This window comes from Manis pentadactyla, chromosome 4, assembly GCF_030020395.1.
Source record: "Manis pentadactyla isolate mManPen7 chromosome 4, mManPen7.hap1, whole genome shotgun sequence".
Taxonomy (NCBI): domain Eukaryota; kingdom Metazoa; phylum Chordata; class Mammalia; order Pholidota; family Manidae; genus Manis; species Manis pentadactyla.
Genome location: NC_080022.1, coordinates 100,066,954 through 100,085,284, shown reverse-complemented (window position 1 = coordinate 100,085,284; position 18,331 = coordinate 100,066,954). Strand labels below are relative to the sequence as shown.

Here is an 18,331-nt window from a genome sequence, read left to right as displayed (position 1 = left end):
ATTACTGCAATAGCCTTCTAACTGGTCTCATGTCTCCATCCTGGCCTGCTGCAGTCTATTCTGAACCCAGCAGCCGGTGTGATCCCAGGAAAAAAAAACCAATCCAGTCACTCCTCTCCACTCTGAAAAGCCTCCTATGGCTTCCTACCTTACTCAGGGTAGAAGCCAGAGTCCTTTCCATAGCTACGAAGTCCTATGCGCTCTGTAAGTCCCCCTCCCCATTCCCACTTTGGGTGGTCATTTGCTACTGCCTTCTGCCATGTCCCTTCTACTCCAGCACCACGGGCCTCAAAGGCACCCTCCCTCCTGTCTGGAGCACTCTGGCCTTGCTGCTCTGAGCCTGGAATGAGCCTACATCAATCTGCATGGCTACCTCCCTGGCTTCCTTCAGGTCTCTACTTAGATACCACCTTATCCAGGAGACCCTCCCTGCCCATCCTGCATAAAAGATTCCCCCTACTATCACTCTCATCTCCTCAATGTGCCTGACAGTAGGTGCTTTCAGTCTCTTTACTGCTGTCTGTGCCCAGACTAGCAAGGAAGGGGGTACAGTTCTTTGCATTCCTCATAAAATTAATCAGAGGTGATAAAACAGGATAGGAGCTTAATTCATGCTGCCTGACTGGGTGCACCTCCCCTTTGCCAAATTATGTGTATAGTTCTTGATTTCTATTAAAGAAGAGTATGGCGCATGACTTGATTGGCAGTGGCAGGCTAGCATTCCGGTGACCAGTTTGCTGTGTAGCCCTAAGCAAGATGCTGTCCCTCCCTGGGCCCCAATCTTCTCATCTATAAAATGAAACAGGTGGGTGGTCTAGTTGACCCCTGAGACCTTTTCCAGATCTGACAATGCAGGGTTCTATTGCCCTCAGCCTCCCCACCTCTCACCTTACTCTTGGGAGGTAGTTGTGCTTTCAACAGATGTCAGTTCTTTGTTTTTTGTTTTTGCAGTTTGGTATCCTTGGCAAGTTACATTCCTTTAGTGACTTGGTCTCTGGAAGCTGGAGAGAATAATGCCGCCTGGCCAGTTACCACACGGATGTATCATGTGGCTCAATGGATGAGAAATTGCTGTGGAGTCTGGGTCATGAATGAGGGAGCAGTATGGACTTGGAGCCAGAAGGCCTGGGTTCAAATGCTGCAAGTATGTGAATCTCCCTGTACCTCAGTTCCTTTGTGTGTAAAATGAGCATTGTTAGTGTCTACCATATAGGGTACTCATAAGGCTTAAATCAGTTAATATATGAAGTGCTTAGAACAGGGCCTGGCAAGGAGTAGGTACCGTATAAGCATTTGCTTTTATTATTCATACATGGGATCATTCATCATTCATTCATTTTGCAATCATTTATCAAGAATCTATTCATGTGCTATTACTTGTCCCAGCTCCATGACCTCCCCTTCCCGATTTACTTTTTTCTCCACTTTTCCCTCCTGAGGGGAGGAAGTCTTGCCATGTGAGATTTTGGACACAAGCATAGTGTCATATTTACCTCTGATGCCTGGAGCCTAGCACAGTGCCAGTCTCATGCAGAAGCCCTGAAAATGTTCGCTGAGTGGGCTAATGAGCAGCAAGGAGGCCCCAGCTCTAGGCAGCATCTTCACATACAGATCACCTGTCAGGCTTTTGGAGAAATATTTTATATAAGTCCCTCATCCCCACAACCTCTCCTCAAAGTAGGCAGTACCCTTCCACTTTATAGATGAGGAAGTAGGGATTCAGCTTAGCTACCCAGACAGAACATCAGAACTGGGATGGCCAAGCAGACCGGCCAGTCCAGAGCTGAGGCTTCTGGCTGCACGGGGCACTTCTTTCCCCAGAGTGGAAGGTTGCATTACATAAGCACTGACCGTATACCAGGCATTATGCTAGGCGGCTTCCAATGCATATTTTAGTCTCAGGCCAGTGAAGAGCATTTACCCTTGACCTTCACCTCTGCTTTATGAATGAGAAGATGGGTCAGGCTGCCAGAGGGAGGAAGAAGAATAGTGGGGAAGACAATCTCTCCACCCACTTCCAGGACCCTGAAAATGCAAATTGAAGAGGGAGGATGGGGGAGAGGTGCAGAACCCCACCCCAGGCTTCCTCCTTTTCTCTCTCTCAGGAGATGAGGCCCAAGGGAGGAAAGCTTTTTCAAGAACTTTAATATAGCGATTGCTCATTCACACCTTGCAGCCTTGTGAATCCCATTGACAAAAATATCTGAGGAGGGTGATCCAGTTCCATTGCACCTCATAATCCCTAGACTTCCTGACTGTTACCCAGTATGCCTCATTCTTATATTTTGCTGGAGGCTCCCAGAGGTCAGTGGGTTCTGGGGGTGGGCAGAGTTGGGGTCTTTGGTGATTTTTGCTATAATGGTATTGTGAGACCCAGCTGGAGCTGACCCCACCAGGGTGGTTGTGGTGTCATATCAAGGACACTAGATTTGGCTTTGATGGTTTCTATCTGTCTTGGATCTGAGTCCTAAATTTGCCTCTCATTAGCTGTGTGAGTTTAGGCAAAAACCTTGCCTCTCTGGGCCTCAGTTTCCTCATCTGAAATTGAGATACTGACAATCATCTTGCAGAGTTGTAAGGATTAAACGAGATAAGATAGGCAAACTGCCTAGCACAATGCTTACAATTGGTGGTGCTCCTGACGGCTTGATTGAACTTGAATCATTTATTCAGTAAGCATATTTCCTGAATATCCACTCTTCAGGAGGAGCCCTTCTGTCTCTTGATTTGATAGCTTTCATGATTCAAGGCCTAAGGTTAGGCTATGAATGATGAAAGCAGTTCCTAGGGCTTTGTGAGAATTTGTCTGACTATGCTTGTGTGTGTGTGCATGCATGCGTGTGTTTGTCTTTCCCCAGGTTGTTCCATCCCGCCTTCACCCTTTGAGGGAGGAGAAGAGTCCCTCCATTCAGTCACGCCACCATCCTAAGCATCTGGGTGTGGAAGGGGCAGTAGGAGCAGGGGTGGGCTGGAGGAGGGATGGTGTTGCTAGGAGGTCTGGCCCAGCTGGAGCAAGGATGCTGGGTATGCTGAGGCCTGGATGGATGGGCTGTGGGATGCGTGTAAGGGGTCTGTTATCTGCTGCCTTGGATACTTAGGTGATTGGTGGCTGAGATAGGGAGTAAAACAGTTCTTCCTGGGAGTCGATGCCTCTCCCCATCCCACAGATCTCTGATGCCACTTCTCAGGGCTTGGGGTGACAGGGCTTAGAGAGAAGACTGAGACCATTCACATCCGAGCTCACCCAGGGTAAGTGGACTATTTTGATTACATCAAGCCTCCTTAACAAAGAGAAGTTTTCTTGTTTGTCTTTTAGACTTACCTATGTGCCCTCAACCACAGGCGGGATGATGGTGGTGGTGGTAGAACTAACATCTATCGATTGTTGTATTCATTAGGAGTATGGGCTTTGGCCTCACAAAGTCTCTGCCAGTTATTAGCTGGGTGACCTTGGGCTAATTATGTAACCTCTCTGAGGTTTGTTTTCCTAATCTGTAAGATACAGATAATAACATCCACCTCACAGGACTGCTGGTATAATTACATGACATAATGCATGTCAGACACTTAGCAGAGCATCTGACACAAAGTAAGCCCTCAACACATATAGGATAATTTACATATATTTATGTATCATGTACAAAATATATAAATATAATATAAATTGTATAAAATATATATATAATGCAAATCGCTGTATTAAATATATATTGAGATACATAATATATAATCTTCTTTTTACTCTTATGACAGACCTGTTAGGTAGGCATTTTAACTTCAAGTTTAGACAGAAAAACAGGTTTAGAAATGCAAAGCTCCTTGTAAAGATCACATAGATAGTACACTCTACTATACCGCAGAGCCACGAATGGAACCCAACGCCGACTCTAAGGCCCAGCATTTTCTAAGGCACCGAGGTATCTCTAGCCTTAGAATTTTGGAAGCTTATAGAAGCCCTTTAGATCTCTAGGCCCCTTGGGATATGGGGAGGGTTTGGCCCTAAAGCTCTTGAGGGATTGGGTAAGCTTTGGAGGACAACTTCTCTGGGACCAGTGGGAGAATGTGCTGAGGACAGGGTGTTAGGGGGTTTTGGCATCCTGACTGTGGACCATTTGACACAGGTGGCTCAGACCACCTGTACGTTAAGGCCAGTCTGACACCAGAAGTGAAGATTAGAGGTATCTTGTAGGGCCAGAGGGAAGTACAGGAGTAAGGGGGTCCTAGATCGTGGCCATGTCTTTGCTGTCCCAGTGACAAGGATATCTTGGCCGCCATTGTGACTATGTGATATAGATATTCATCCATTCAATGAATATTTATTGTGCCTGGCACTATGTCAAATGCTGGAGATTCAGAGATGAACAAGACACTTAAAGATGCCTGGTTTAGGCTGGGAGAGAGATGGCACCACAGGCCATTGAAACAGAATGGCTGTGGCTTACTTCACATGGTTGTTGGTGGCTCCCCAAATGATCGCTGAAGAGAGTATAAATCTTCCATCAGAACATACCTTGGGAGAGGAAGTTTTTCCTTGATACAGGAAACCATGTAGATGGGAGATTTCCTAACTTCACTGCAAAACATTAAGCATAGAGCCCTGGCTATGTTCAGGGCGGAATAGGTAAAGGGCCAAAGAGCCTTGGTCTTTTCTTGATAAGCCAATAATTGGTGGGCGTGTTGTTTATTGACTAAGGGAGGGAGTGGCCTCAGACAACCAATGAGGATGATCAGAGCTAACAGATTCAGAAATGCCCAGACCTTGGGTCTAAGATACAGTTGTCTCCTCTGCATGAATATCATTTAAATAGCACTAATTTCACATCACAATATGCGGTCCTAACCCCCCTGCTGTGCTAAACTAGCCTGGAGAAAGCTCAGGTCTGGATCCTAAGGCCTCAGGCCCAGGCACAGCTGCTGCACAGAAGCCCCATCCGTGGAACAAGAGGTCTTGGGGGCAGGTTGTCTATACCTCCGTGTTGGCCACTATGTTCACTGTTGGTGGGAAGAGCAGTGAACCACAGGAGCAGAGTAGCCTAAGTACCAAGTGTAAAATATCTTCTGAATGAATGACTTTTTTTGATTAATGACAGCGACTCTGGGACTGTCACTTGTCCCACCTGACACTGGGGAGAAGGTGAGGGGTCTAAGTTTGACCAGTAGTTTTAACTTTTGGAGCCATGGGTAGATGCGGACACTGTCCATGGAAAAATGACCATACCACATGTCATATATAATTTCAGAGGAGTTTTCTAGAACCTCTGAAGTCAATTCTTGCACCTCTTTGCTCAGATTGGACCAGAAGAAGTTGAAAATCCCTCAACTTCTACATCTCAGATTTCTGACTATCCTGGCCCACTTGGATCTTTAAGGCAAGGGATTCATTCACTATTTTTTTTTGGGTCCCCACTGTGTTCCAGGCACTCATCTAATCTTCACAAGTTAAGGTGGGCTTCACAGTTCCTTTCATAGGGACAAGGAACCTGAGGTGCAAAGAGAGTAAAAAGTAGGCCAGGGGTGTGCTGCTGGTGAGTGACAGAGCTGGGGTCAAATCCAAGCCCTTCGCTCCAGGGCTTTTGTCTTTCTTCAGGGTTAATTTTGTTTCTCAATTGTTCCTATCCAGTTTTGTGCCTCCTGCCCACCACACTGGCCCTAGGACAAGGTGGGCTCTCCACCTGGTGCCGAACCCCATTGAGTGCCTCTTTTCATCAGAAGCACTGGCTGGAAGGGCTCCTGTCCCAGCCTCTGGGGTGGAGCTGCACAGGACAGGTGCCCCAGGCCAGGCAGGGTGCTCTGCACTTGAAATGACTGAGCCACTCCACCACAAAGCAGAGAAAAGAACAGGGAACTTGATGTAGATTCCACACATTACCACTCCCTTTCACTTTACCCCTGTTATATTTACCTTGTGGTGGGAAGTCAAGCCAAGAAAAGGGACAATGTTTCTTTAAGGCTTTAGGAAAGTAGAGGAATACCAGGGTGCTTGAGTTTGAATGTAACAATGTGCCCCCCACCAGGACCCAGTGATATGGAACAGCTTGTTGATCATAGTCATGGAGGCCCATTAGTTTACAACTGGGTATCCAGGTAACCTTTATTGAGATGGGTTAAAACATAACTAGCTTTCTGGCTGAACCTATAGTACACGAACAGCTCCCACTGCAACACCCTGGGGGCTGCCTCTCCTTTACCCTTGTAGTGAATGTATAAAAGGCACGGCCCTGCTGCGCTTCGGGCTCAGCCTCTGGATATGAATCCACTGAGCCAGTGCCGGCACTAATAAACTGCTTCTTGCCAAATGTCTCAGTGTCCTGACTTCCTGTTTGTAGTTCCCACGTTTCCTGCAACAACCTAACAAAATTTAAACAGTCAGGTACAGACAAAACTCTTCCCAGCTCCCATCCTCAGCTCTTTGGAGGCAGGAGTTCCTGCCCCATGGGAGAAACCAGCAGGAGGGTCCTGGCTTTGGGAGCCTGGTTCAGTGTCCCATTTCTTTGGGGCAAGGAGCCTGTCCTCATCTATCTGCTGGGATTTGTTCTGCAGAAGCCGAGAGCTCTTTTGGGCAAGTCACAGTCCCCATGCCATGCTAGTGGGAACGTCACTGTGCAGTACAACTGCAGCAGCCATTGTCTCAAATCGTTCTTGCCCCTTTACCACGCAGTCCCTTGCACCTCAGTCCCTGCTCCACAGCAGACCCAGGGAACACTGATACAATGTGGGGGAAACCTAAAGCCCACCCCCACCCCTTCCTGTCTACATTCTCTGCTTCGGGCTCACTGGGCTCTCAGGCAAGGGCAGGCGGACACGTGGCTAAGATGGGTCCAGGAGAGCCCTTGCCTGCACTGCCCTGGCCTCTGGCTGGGTCCTCATAGCTGTAGAAACTAGAGGGAAGGGGAGACAAGCATATGTGCCTATTATTAGGCCACTAACTCAGTCAAGCAAGAAAGAAGGTGGAGACAATCAGTATCTGCCAAAAATTTTATTTTATTTTTTTATTTCACACAGAATGATGTTAAAATAAATCCTTGGTAATAGATATTTATATACTTATTTACTTGTGTTTATATTTACAAAAGACTGTGGAGCTCTGTGAAGTCTATGTACACCATGATCAGGTAGACAAGTGATATTCATTAAGGAGTGTATGTCCACATATATGTATAACCTATGTACAAATATCAGACCCTACTGACCCAGGAACTCTCAGTTGCAGAAGTCCTGGATGGGGCAGTGTTGGTGGGGCTGAAAGCTTCCAGAATATGTCAGCAAGAATGGTAATATCTACACATCCTGTGCAATGCAGTTACAGCTGGTGTCTAAATTTTCATGAAGCAAAAAAATAGTTAATGACTCCCAACTCCCTTGAGTCTTCCCCACAAGTCCTGCTCTGCCTTCAGCTCCCATTGGTCCCCAGACTCTTATCACCATGGAGACCTCAGTTCCCTTTCAGCATCATCCGTACGAAGCTTTATCATTTGCTTTGGAGTTCCTTTTCCTATTGATCCCAGGGAGGCTTATTTATCTGCCTCTCCTCTTTGAGTTTTCAGCAATTATTAGAGATAGGACATGGGAGGGCAGCTATGGAGTCATGCACGAGCCGCAGGGAAGCCAGTGCAAACCCTAATTAGAATCTGTGCTGCATGAGACTACATGAGCGGTCACTTCCACATTTTATATATATATATATATATGTATATATATATATATATGTGTGTGTGTGTGTGTGTGTGTGTGTGTGTAACATATCAAATCTCCAGAGACAGCCTATAGAAGTACATTAGCACACAGGCCTAGAAAAGGAAATAGCATCCTGCACTCATGAGCTTTACAGCTGCATCCCTGATGAGAACTAGAGAATCCTCCTTGATGCTGGCACCACGAATCCTGACTGTTCTGAGATTGCCCTTACTTGGGAAGGAGGTGTAGGGATACAGAAACTCAGGCTGAGGCCAGTTTGGCCAGCATAGTGTTTACTCAGCAGGCTGGAGCTCGATTATGGGGCTCTCCAGCTTCCTGGGGCCCTTCAGATGGAGGAATCATCCAAGCACGACAACAAAGGGAAATTGGGTCGCTGGATCCCACGTGAAAGCAGAACTGGGGCAAGCACAGAGCGTGTTCAGACTCTCTGGAGCTGACACTCAACCTGGTCAAAGACAGCCAGGCCACTCTTCCTGCTTTTCTCCCCCTCTTCTTAGCCTACAGCTGTTTGCTCCTTTTCAGCCCTACCTGGCAGGTCACAGTCCTTGCCCTGTGCTTCACAGCTAAAAGGCAGTAAGTCAGCATCTGACATGGAAATTCTTTGGTAGCCAAGCAAGCCCCTGAATATTTCCTTCCCCCAGCTCCTCCTCTTGCTTCCTACAGCAGCCCAGAGTGTTTATGCACTCATACAAACAAGGCTGTCAGTGTCTAGGGAATCATTTTCAAGGAGAAGAGGGCTTAGAGGCCTCTCATGAGGACCAAGAAGAGACACAGGACTGAGTCCTCTGGGAAGCTACCAGAGGTCCTAGCATACAGCCACATCTACACTGCCCTCACTTAGTTATCTAGATGTTGCAGCAGCTGTCCACATTATTATGTAAACACACCTGCCCTGTGCATCTGTCAGTGGAATGATGCAGGAAGTTCTCAGCTGCAAACTCATCTGGAACAAAACTGACTATTTCAGGAGTGCAGAGGAGCACAGTTATATCCCTTTCCATGCTGAGGTTCATGCACTGTAAAATGTGTCCATTTGGACAAGCTGCCTCAACTGCCCCAGTTTACCAGCTGGTCATGCTAAGTGTGGGTTAGGCTTCTACTATCTGGTCACAGACAGCTAGGCCAGATTAGGGGGCTTCTGGGAGTGTTGGGAAATGGCAGGTACTCCTGTACCACCTCAACTGCCCCAGATATGCCCATCCCCATCCAGGTAGAGTGCACATAGTCAAATGCAGGAGGTGGAGCTGGCATTATCTCCCATGGGTCTAACACACTGCCATGTAAGATGGAGAATAGAGCATGGATAGGCTCAGACACGTTGCTTCTCCAAAGGAGCAATGGAATCAGAACTGCTCTACGGCCCAAACCACAACCTGGATTCAGTAAGACCAACAACAGGGTGGTTTGTTAATTCTATCAGTTGCCACAGATCTCACTTTCCATAGGGCATTGAAGTTCTTTAGTTCTATATTAAAAGCGTTACTTTCAGATCTCACAAAATTCAAACCTAGGACACCACCAATTGCAAAGAGAGAACTAAACAAATCAGTCCTTTGCCAGGTCTTCAAGCTTTCCACTCCCCTAGAGCTAAAGTTTGGAATAACTTTGCTGATCCTTGAGTGATGAGATTACAGCCAACCGGGGCAGAAGGAACAAAGTATAAAGCACCTGGTCGTTAGATCACACTTCCCTTCTATCCCTGAGTCAGGCAGCCACCAGGGAGGGAAAGGAAAGGGGTGATCAGGGAGTCCTGGTCTTTCATTATGAAAGAACTGCCTTCTAGAGAGGTCCTTAACAGAAGAAAAAAAGAACTGAATGTGAGAGATGGTAAGACTGCAAAGGGAAGTCATTTAAAAAATACAAATAAATGCAGTTTATTTCTTGGATTGCCAAATTTATTCCACATTAGTGAAGCTAAGGAGATCCGTCGCTGTATAACTGTGTAATTTTTGAAACAATGGTATACATATATACACATACTATACATATATATACACTGATATATGTATATATGAAAAGCCTCTGATAACTTGGGACCAATTAATCAAAATCTCTGATGAGTGAGAGTTATGTTTTCTTACTATGCTTTCGATAGAAAGAGGCAAACGACAGCAAGGGCATTATCTGATGAGCCAGGATGTGCCCAAACAGCCAAGTTCCAGGTCTGTCTTGCAGGCACCATACATTCAGCCCATCTCTTTGGTCTTTTCCATCTACACTTCTGTACAATGAATGCTGACGTTTAGAATGTTGACCCTGAGCAATACAAGGTCTCCTGTCATCTTCACTCTACTTACTAAGGCAGGAAAGTTTATACCAAACTACTTAGGAAATGTGGTTTTTTTTTTCAGTAACAAAGGTTGAACCCAAACATGTTTTTCCATTCCCACTCAAATAATCATAATTGTAAAGCAATCAAGATTCTCCCATCCCTGAGGATTTCCCCAACAGTTAACTGAGGTTTTGCTGTAAGCACACGTATAGAGCAAGGTAGATTGAAAAGGAATGCAATGGGATCCTGGGGTTGCCAGCCTTCCCTGATTGTCCAGTCTGAATATTTAACCTCACAGGTTTTTCTCAAGAGAGGGGACTCTAATGAAGTCCCCAGTTATGCGTGCAAATATTTCTGCAAGTGCACACTGTAGTGGGTGGTGGGGTCTTCGTTTCACTCAAGTCATGCCCTAACCACCCAAACATCTATCCTTGTAGACCTCTACTCACAATTACCTTGCTTCTCTCTTTAATTCTCATGGAGTCCCTTTGGGTAAGCAAGTCAGCTTATTTTGAAGGACAGCCAGAGGGTAATTTCCCAAATCTGCCCAGGCTACCCATCCCAGGTGCAAACCTCCAGGCCACATTCCTCCATCTCCCTGCAGAGGGGAGGAAGGGAAACAAATGGATCAAGTAATGGCTTTTAGTGCATGGAAATGATCTGTAATGGCTCAGGATGCTTCATTCTTATCAATTGGTAAGCGCTTTCCTGCAGGCTTCCATTACACCCTGCCAGACTGACTGAAAGTCACCGAGGTGGACTAGTGCGAGATCACTTAAACCCAAGGTTTCAGTACCTAGAGGTTGTAAGAATGCTTTGTGAGAGCTGGCAGAGATGGGGAGGCGGGAGAGAGAGAGAGAGAAGGACAGAGATGTGCCCAGGGACAGAGAGAGGTGCAGCAGGAAGAATGACAAAGAAAGCCTCTCGTGGACCTTCCTTGTGCATCCATTGCAACTCTGCCTAGGTTTACATTCCAAAGCAGCGTCAGAGCCTCAGAGGACAGGAGTCATGTGAACACGTGGGAGAAAGAGGGAAATACGGAGAAAGTGAAATAACGCCCAGAAGCCAAGGGCATTATCTGATAATCCAGGTACTATCATTTTTCAGTCCTGAGAGCAAGATTTTGAAATAACTATTGCTAAAGAAAACAGTCACTATTTATTTTATTGCACTTTGCCTCTTTAAAATATTCAAACAGAAACTATGAGAGATGGAACTGATTTTGGTGGGAAGAGAAGCAGAAAGAAGGGAAAAGTGAACTAGATTAGTTTGGGGAAGAGACCCATCCGAGCTATAGGGGATCCCTTACCTCGATCGGTTCCTGTTCGCTGCATTAATGAGGAACTGGGCTGGTCTCCACAAGGGGCCAAACCTGAGAATATGGATGATGGCCATGCTGGCCATTTGAATACCTCCCAGCATCGAGCACCCTGCTAGTTGGCTCAGGTGGCTAATGATGTTAATAAGGTTAAGGTCATGAACTCAAACCTGGCAATGAACACTTTGCCAAGGCTAGGGGAATCTCCATTATACAGCAAGGAGCACCCTGGACATTCCAGCCTGTGTGGACCAGCCCTCTCAAACCAGCAGCCAGCACCTAGATGGAAGCTGGCATGACAATGGGCTCCAGGAGGGCCAGGGCTGGAGCAGGGCTCACCACTCCTGCTGCTGGGTGAACAATTCAGAGCCCTGTGCTCCTCCTGCCTATCATGGGGGATATGGTGCCACCCTCACCTTCATATGCAATTTGCAAACTGTCCTGTAGTTTCCTTTGGGGAAAGTTAGCCTCTATCTCTTTTCTCCACTACTGTGGGCAGTACTGAACCCCAGCCTGAGACTTCCACAGGCACTGTCGTCTCTCATCCTGGGTTGACACTGATGCTGTATGGCTGACCATGAGGAAGTAAGTTGGCCCAAGACCTCATCACAGTGGAGTGAGAGATCCAGGCAGAGCAGATAGGACAAGCTAGTCCAGCAGCCCTCCCCACGCAGAGCAGCCACATGAGCACCCCAGCGGGGCACTTTCTGGTGACATGCCCACTCCATCCTCAGAAGCCCAGCTGAGAGGGACAGAGAGAGGCAGAGAGGAAGGAAGAGAGTGTGTCAAACACCACAGAACCTTCAGGAAACACAGAGCCTGAATTATGTCTAACTAAATTTCAGCTCCTGAAAAGTTGACTCTGACATTTGACCAGCTCAGTTACCCTCTCTTCCTGACAATCTCCCTACCTTTCCTGGCCCTTGTTTTCTTGAAGCCTGAAAACTCCAACTTCCTTGAAAATTTGAGCCCATGGAAGCACCTGCTGAAGCTAAAGGGAAAATTGGTATCTTAACTTGGAAACACTGGAAAGACCCAGCATGTGGTACTGAATGTGCAAATTTGGACCTACCCATCCATCATCACCTGCTGTTGCTGCCTCCTCCAGGGAGATGGAGGCTGTGACCAGCATTAGGAGGGAAGGGTGGGGCACAGCCGGAGAGCTGCAGCAGATACCTGAGATGCCTGAGCCACATCTGACTTCAGCTCCCAACTTGCATTTGGGTTGAAGCCTTTACCACACCACACCCAGCCCTCAGCTGGTCTTACTAGTGGGAAGAGCCAGTGTCATGGGCAATCCAAAACAGCGGCATCTAAATCTGGCCTCAGAATATAAGATAAAAATCAGACCTTCTAAAAAATGGTTGCTTGTTCAGCATTAGGTTTATGTCATTAACCATGTTTTATTTAAGCTGAATTGGCGTGCGTGTCCTCCAGGCACAGCAACTAGATGCGAGGCAGGGCATCCAGGTGGAGCCCTGGCAAGGTGGGGCAGTATGGGTGGGAGTGAACACCCAGAGAGGGCACTCGGGAGTTGACCCCACTGGGCTTATGCCCAGAAGCAAGTGAGGTGACACAAGCAAGTAAAGGTGGCTCTTTTTAAGGGACAAGTCTATACATGGTCTCAACTTTCTGATCCACCCTGACTAAGCTACTGAGAATGGAGGGGCAATAAAGTCTGTAGACTGAGAGAATGTTGAGGGCATTGTCACTCTGGTTCTGGGCCCAGTACCCTGCAGTTTCTTGAGCCCATCACTGCTTTCAAGAGAATGGGGCTGAATCCAGCGACCTGAGGGAGTGGAAGCAGGGAACCTGGGCTATTGGGTTGTGTGTGTGGACTTGCTGTGAAGGAAAGGCCATGGCAAGGAAGTGTATGTTAATAGGCTACTAGCTATTCCAGGTCCTTCCACACACTGCATCTGGGTTTCTGGTGGGAGGAAAGTGAACATAGAAAACCCCACGGGATTCCCAGTCTTAATAAGACATTGTTTGACAATTGTAGCCCATCTTTCTGCTTTAAGCTTCAGGGGTTACTTCTCTAAAATTTGGAGGTGAGAGGGAGAGACTAGAGGAAGGGAATTCTTGAAGAAACTGAGGGTGTATAGACGAAGGCTAGGGAAAGTTGAATAAATCTGATCTTTTGTTTATGTCTATTACTTTATAGGTGAGCAGAGCAATGAATATGGGGATATGTACTCACTTCAGGTGCACTATGTTTTTGGGCGTGTGTGCTGAATTTTGTGTCCCTCCTATGAGAAAATGTTCTGAGAATAAACTGAATTTGTATTTTGTACGTAGAAACAACAGTAAGGTGTCCTTTGTGTTTTTCGTATGCATACCCATTGTGTTCTTGTAGCTTTTACCTATTTTGCATCTGAGCTGCAGGTTGTACATATTTTGGATAAAGGTGTAACCATATAGCTTCCATGTTTGCCTATTATATTCATTTGCTTTCTGGGTATTTTGCATGTGTGCTGCATGTTTTGGTTTGTGTTGGCAACAATGTATCTGTTTCCCAGTGGGTGTGCCATGCACGTGTGCCCGTGTGTGTGAACATTTTATAGTCCCAGGTCAAGGGCCCTGGGACAAAAAACCTACTCCCTGACCTACAGCTTAGGTATGGGTTTTGTTTTACCATCTGTTTTTCCTAAGGTCTGTCTCTTTCCCACCTCATGTCTTGGATATGCAGCAGCACCTCCCACAAAGGAGAGGGAGAGAAGCACAGAGGCTTTGTGCTGGGCATGGGATACCCTGCAGACACCTGGGGATGTGGGGGACCAGAGACTAATGAGCACCCTGGGCCTAGCCCCCTGAGCTGGTGCCCCACCCCCAAGGTAACTGCAGGTGCTAGGGCCAGAGCCCATCCACACAATCCACTGGGAAGTTACAGCGATTGTGTTGAAAGGCATGGAAGCCCAGTAGGTGGTGCAAAAGCTTCCCCACCTCAACCCATTCCAGGGCCAGCCCGAACTCTACCTTTAGGCTGCACAGCGCTCATCTCTCAGAACATGTTCTGGGGGTGGGGAACGATTCTTTACCCATCCTTTGGTTTGTCTGAGCAGCTCTGCTTGCCAGTTTCATGGGGAGAGAGTTTGAGCTTTGGCAATCAAAATGATGCCTGTGGATCATCTAGGGGTTCCATCCCTTAGTCCTGGACTCTATTTAGAGGAGGCTCACTTTAAGTCCAGACCTGTGGAATTGGGTCCCTGGAAGCCCTCCTCCTTGGTATCCTTGGTTTCAAAGCAGGTGATCCATTCTGGCTCTTTAGGGAATGGTTTGTGAAAGTGACTGATGCAGAGCCAAATGACAATGAATACCAGAGTGGGGAAAGATGAGAATGGAGATGACTGACATGATGGACTGTATAGAGGAGGCCTGGGGCGGGTCCAGCCCAGGACAGCTGGAGCTATGAGGGCCATAGGACCCTTGTGCACTCAGTAAGACAAACTTCAGCCACGGGAAACTGAAGCTGCAGCACATGGAGGGCAGAAAGACAATTCTAACGTCTACAAATCCATGGAGACTGGAGTGTCTGAGACAATGGCAGCAAACCCAGGCCCAGTGGGGTTACCAATGAGATCAATTAAACCCATTAGGCTTCTTAGACCACCAACCCACCAAGCAGTAGATTTGCTCCTGTACCTGAACTCCAAAGAATGAATATATATATGTGTGTGTGTGTGTATTTATACATATAAATACACACACACACACACACACACTCTAGTGCACGTAAACACATGCATAAATTGCCCTGTGTCAAAAATATTGCATAAGCTTTTACAAGGTTCAAATGCATTTTTTTCTATAGCTAGCAAGGTAGAGGAACTTGTGAAAGAGATACTGATATATATTTATATACACTGGATCCACAGATCTGCCTGTCCTCAGGACCAGATACCCTGGTCAGCTGTGCAGTCATGCCCATGACCAGGTTAATTCTTAAGGTGCTGCCATGTGAGGTGTTTAGACACTGCTTCCCCTGCTCACTCTCCTGACTTGCAGAGGTCTGTGCCCCAATTTGGAAGAATGGGGATGGAGTGGACTGGAGGGCCAGCGGTTTGGTTCCCCATTCCAAATAGTCTATTTTTTTCTCCTGTCTTCCGCTGGGGGGATAAATCCTTAGTTCACTGCCATTCCTAGGCTATTAATACTCTAAATATGAATACTGTGTAGGCTACTTAGAAAATAGGCTATCTCCTGTGTTTTAAATATTGAGATTCATGCAACAAACACCCATGCAGCTCTATCGCATCGCTGGTAAGTTTCACTGCAGTGTCAGTGTAGCTGGGCCACAGCACTAGGAAAGCAGCTCTCTCTGCAAACTCCAGTGTCACGAAGAAATCAGTCATGTTTTTGTGACCCTGAAGCCTGTGAAAATGGTGAAATCTGAAGCTGAGAGGTCCCTTGGTTTGATAGCTTCTCCCATCAGGCCTAAGAGAGCAAATGTGAAACTTAACAACCCACATTTGGTCATACAAACTGTCCCTCCCCCAGGGTTCCCTCATATCGACACTGCAGAGAAAAAAACCAAATGCAGCATTTTCCGTTATGAAACACAAGCCTCCAGAGCATCTACTTGGCAACTGCAATTCACAAACCCCAGCCTGTGACACAGAAAGTAATTCCAACATACAGGACTATGTGTTCTTTTCAACGCAAAAATGGGAATGACCTTTTGAATAATTACCAGAGCTTTAAATCTAAGCCACCATGGTCTCCCTCTGTGAAGGGCAGGTGGGCTCAAATGGGATGATGGTGTGGGTTGCATCTCCCAGACACTGTGTGCATTTAGTTCAGAAGGTAAGGTGGTACCGATGTGGTGGATTATATATTTGATATGAGGTGGCCTCAATGTGTCTTTGTGAAATCCTGGCTCCATAGGTGACTCCAATCTTTGGAAACCCCTAAGCCAGTGATGAAGATTTGCATGAAAGCCACGGATAGATATTCTGTGTTCCAAATAAAAAATCAGAAGATCAAAAGTCACTTGTATGACTACTGCTTTCCATGCAGAACCAGATACACACTGTGGAACAAACTGACTACAGTGCAGGCTATTATGCAATATCTGCATTAGTTCCATTGGGCTGTATGTTAATAGGTTTCAATCAGACATCAGTTAACATTTTGGTAATATTCACATAGTTTGTATTAGCCAAAGTGCAGTTGGCTGTTTTCAAGTTGTCCTCTCTAAAATCCTCGTTACTGTTGTTTACCCCCTCCTGGATCTCCATGTAATCAGACTTACTAATGGTTGAGGCACTTCTACTTTTCTTTAGGTCAGGAGAGGATGGGATCTTTGGACAGCTCGTCACTTGCAAGTACTGGGCCTGCTCCTCTCCCTCTGTCTCCCGGTGGTAGAAGTAGTTGAAATTAGACACTATGACAGGCACCGGTAAGGCAATGGTTAACACACCTGCAATTGCACATAGGGAACCCACGATCTTTCCCCCAATGGTAGTTGGAACCATGTCTCCATAGCCTACAGTTGTCATGGAGACCACTGCCCACCAGAAGGCGTCCGGGATGCTGGGGAACTGGGACTCTCGCTCATCGGCCTCTGCAAAATAGACAGCACTAGAGAAAAGGATGACCCCGATGAAAAGGAAGAATATCAGGAGGCCCAACTCTCTCATACTGGCTTTGAGGGTCTGGCCTAAGATCTGGAGACCTTTGGAGTGTCTGGACAACTTGAAAATCCTGAAGACTCTTACCAACCGGATGACACGGAGGATGGCCAGTGACATGGCCTGCTGGCCCTGCTGAGCATCTTCTGGCTTCTCAGCCAGCTCTGTCCCCAGGGTGATGAAGTAGGGGATGATGGCCACAATGTCAATGATGTTCATGATGTTGGTGAAGAAGCCAGCTTTGCTGGGACAGGCAAAGAACCTCACCAAGAATTCGAAGGAGAACCAGATGATGCAGAGGGTCTCTACAATGAAGAAAGGGTCGGTGAAGGAAGTCGACTGCTGGTACCCGATGGTGCTGTTGGAATAGGTGTGGAAGGTCACTCCACCACCATGCATGTCTTCGTTCTCATCCCGGAATATGGGCAGTGTTTCCAGGCAGAAGCTGACGATTGAGATCAAGATCACCATGACAGAAACAATAGCTATAATCCTGGCAGGCCCTGAGCTCTCTGGGTATTCAAAGAGAAGCCACACCTGTCTCTGAAACTCATTTTCGGGCAGAGGACGCTCTTCTTCCTTGATGTAGCCTTCATCCTCCCGAAACATCTCCATTGCTTCTTCTCCCAACTCATAAAACCGAATTTCTTCAGAGAATATATCTAAGGGCACATTCACAGGACGCCTTAACCGGCCCCCAGACTGGTAGTAGTACAAAATGGCATCAAAGCTAGGGCGGTTCCGATCGAAAAAGTACTCATTTCGGAGGGGATCAAAATACCTCATCCGCTTCTTTGGGTCCCCTAAGAGGGTCTCTGGAAACTGGGCTAAAGTCTTTAGCTGAGTCTCAAACCGCAACCCCGAGATGTTGATCACCACCCGCTCACAGCACTCGTGGTCTGCCTCTGGGTCATAGGTGTCCTGTGGGTGCCCAGGGAGGGCAGCAGCCTCATCTGCTGGGTCTCCAGTGGCCACTGTCATAATTGAGATTGAGAGAAGTGCCTCCTGCTACACCTTCCAGCTGCCTGGTGGCAAGGAGCTCAGGGTGCTGCTTACGGCCCCAGGAGACAGAGAAGCATTGGCCTGGGCTCCTGCAAGAGAGCCCCAGAGGGCTCTCTGAGAGCCCAAGACACAGCCTCGCTTGGCTGAAAGACAGAGGCAGTCAGTTAAGGGCATGAGATTACTCTGCACTGGCAGTCCGACCTGGGCTGCAATTTATTGTCTACCATCTCTTAACCAAGAATTTAGAAACATGACCACCACCACCAAAAATGCAAACTTTACTTTCACCTGGTAACCTGGCTAGGGGACAGAGGGGAGCAGGTGGCAGTCTCTCAAGAAAGCTTGGTGTTGCCCCTCACTGGGGGGAGGTGGCTGGTACAGGCCCCTCTACACCTCAGAGGCCTTGTGGAACTC

At 47.2% G+C, this 18,331-nt stretch overlaps 1 protein-coding gene across 3 annotated transcripts in view; it reads right to left on the bottom strand.

The window, feature by feature from the left end:
* Positions 1-15,012: 15,012 nt before the first annotated feature.
* KCNA2 (potassium voltage-gated channel subfamily A member 2) overlaps positions 15,013-18,331 on the bottom strand; it is a 28,353-nt gene continuing 25,034 nt past the window's right edge. For all 3 annotated transcript variants that reach the window (XM_036916731.2, XM_036916729.2, XM_036916730.2), the window contains exon 3: positions 15,013-18,060. In XM_036916731.2, the coding sequence (XP_036772626.2) occupies positions 16,397-17,896 (1,500 nt within the window). In that variant the 5' untranslated portion in view covers positions 17,897-18,060 and the 3' untranslated portion in view covers positions 15,013-16,396. The remainder of the gene's footprint in view (positions 18,061-18,331) is intronic.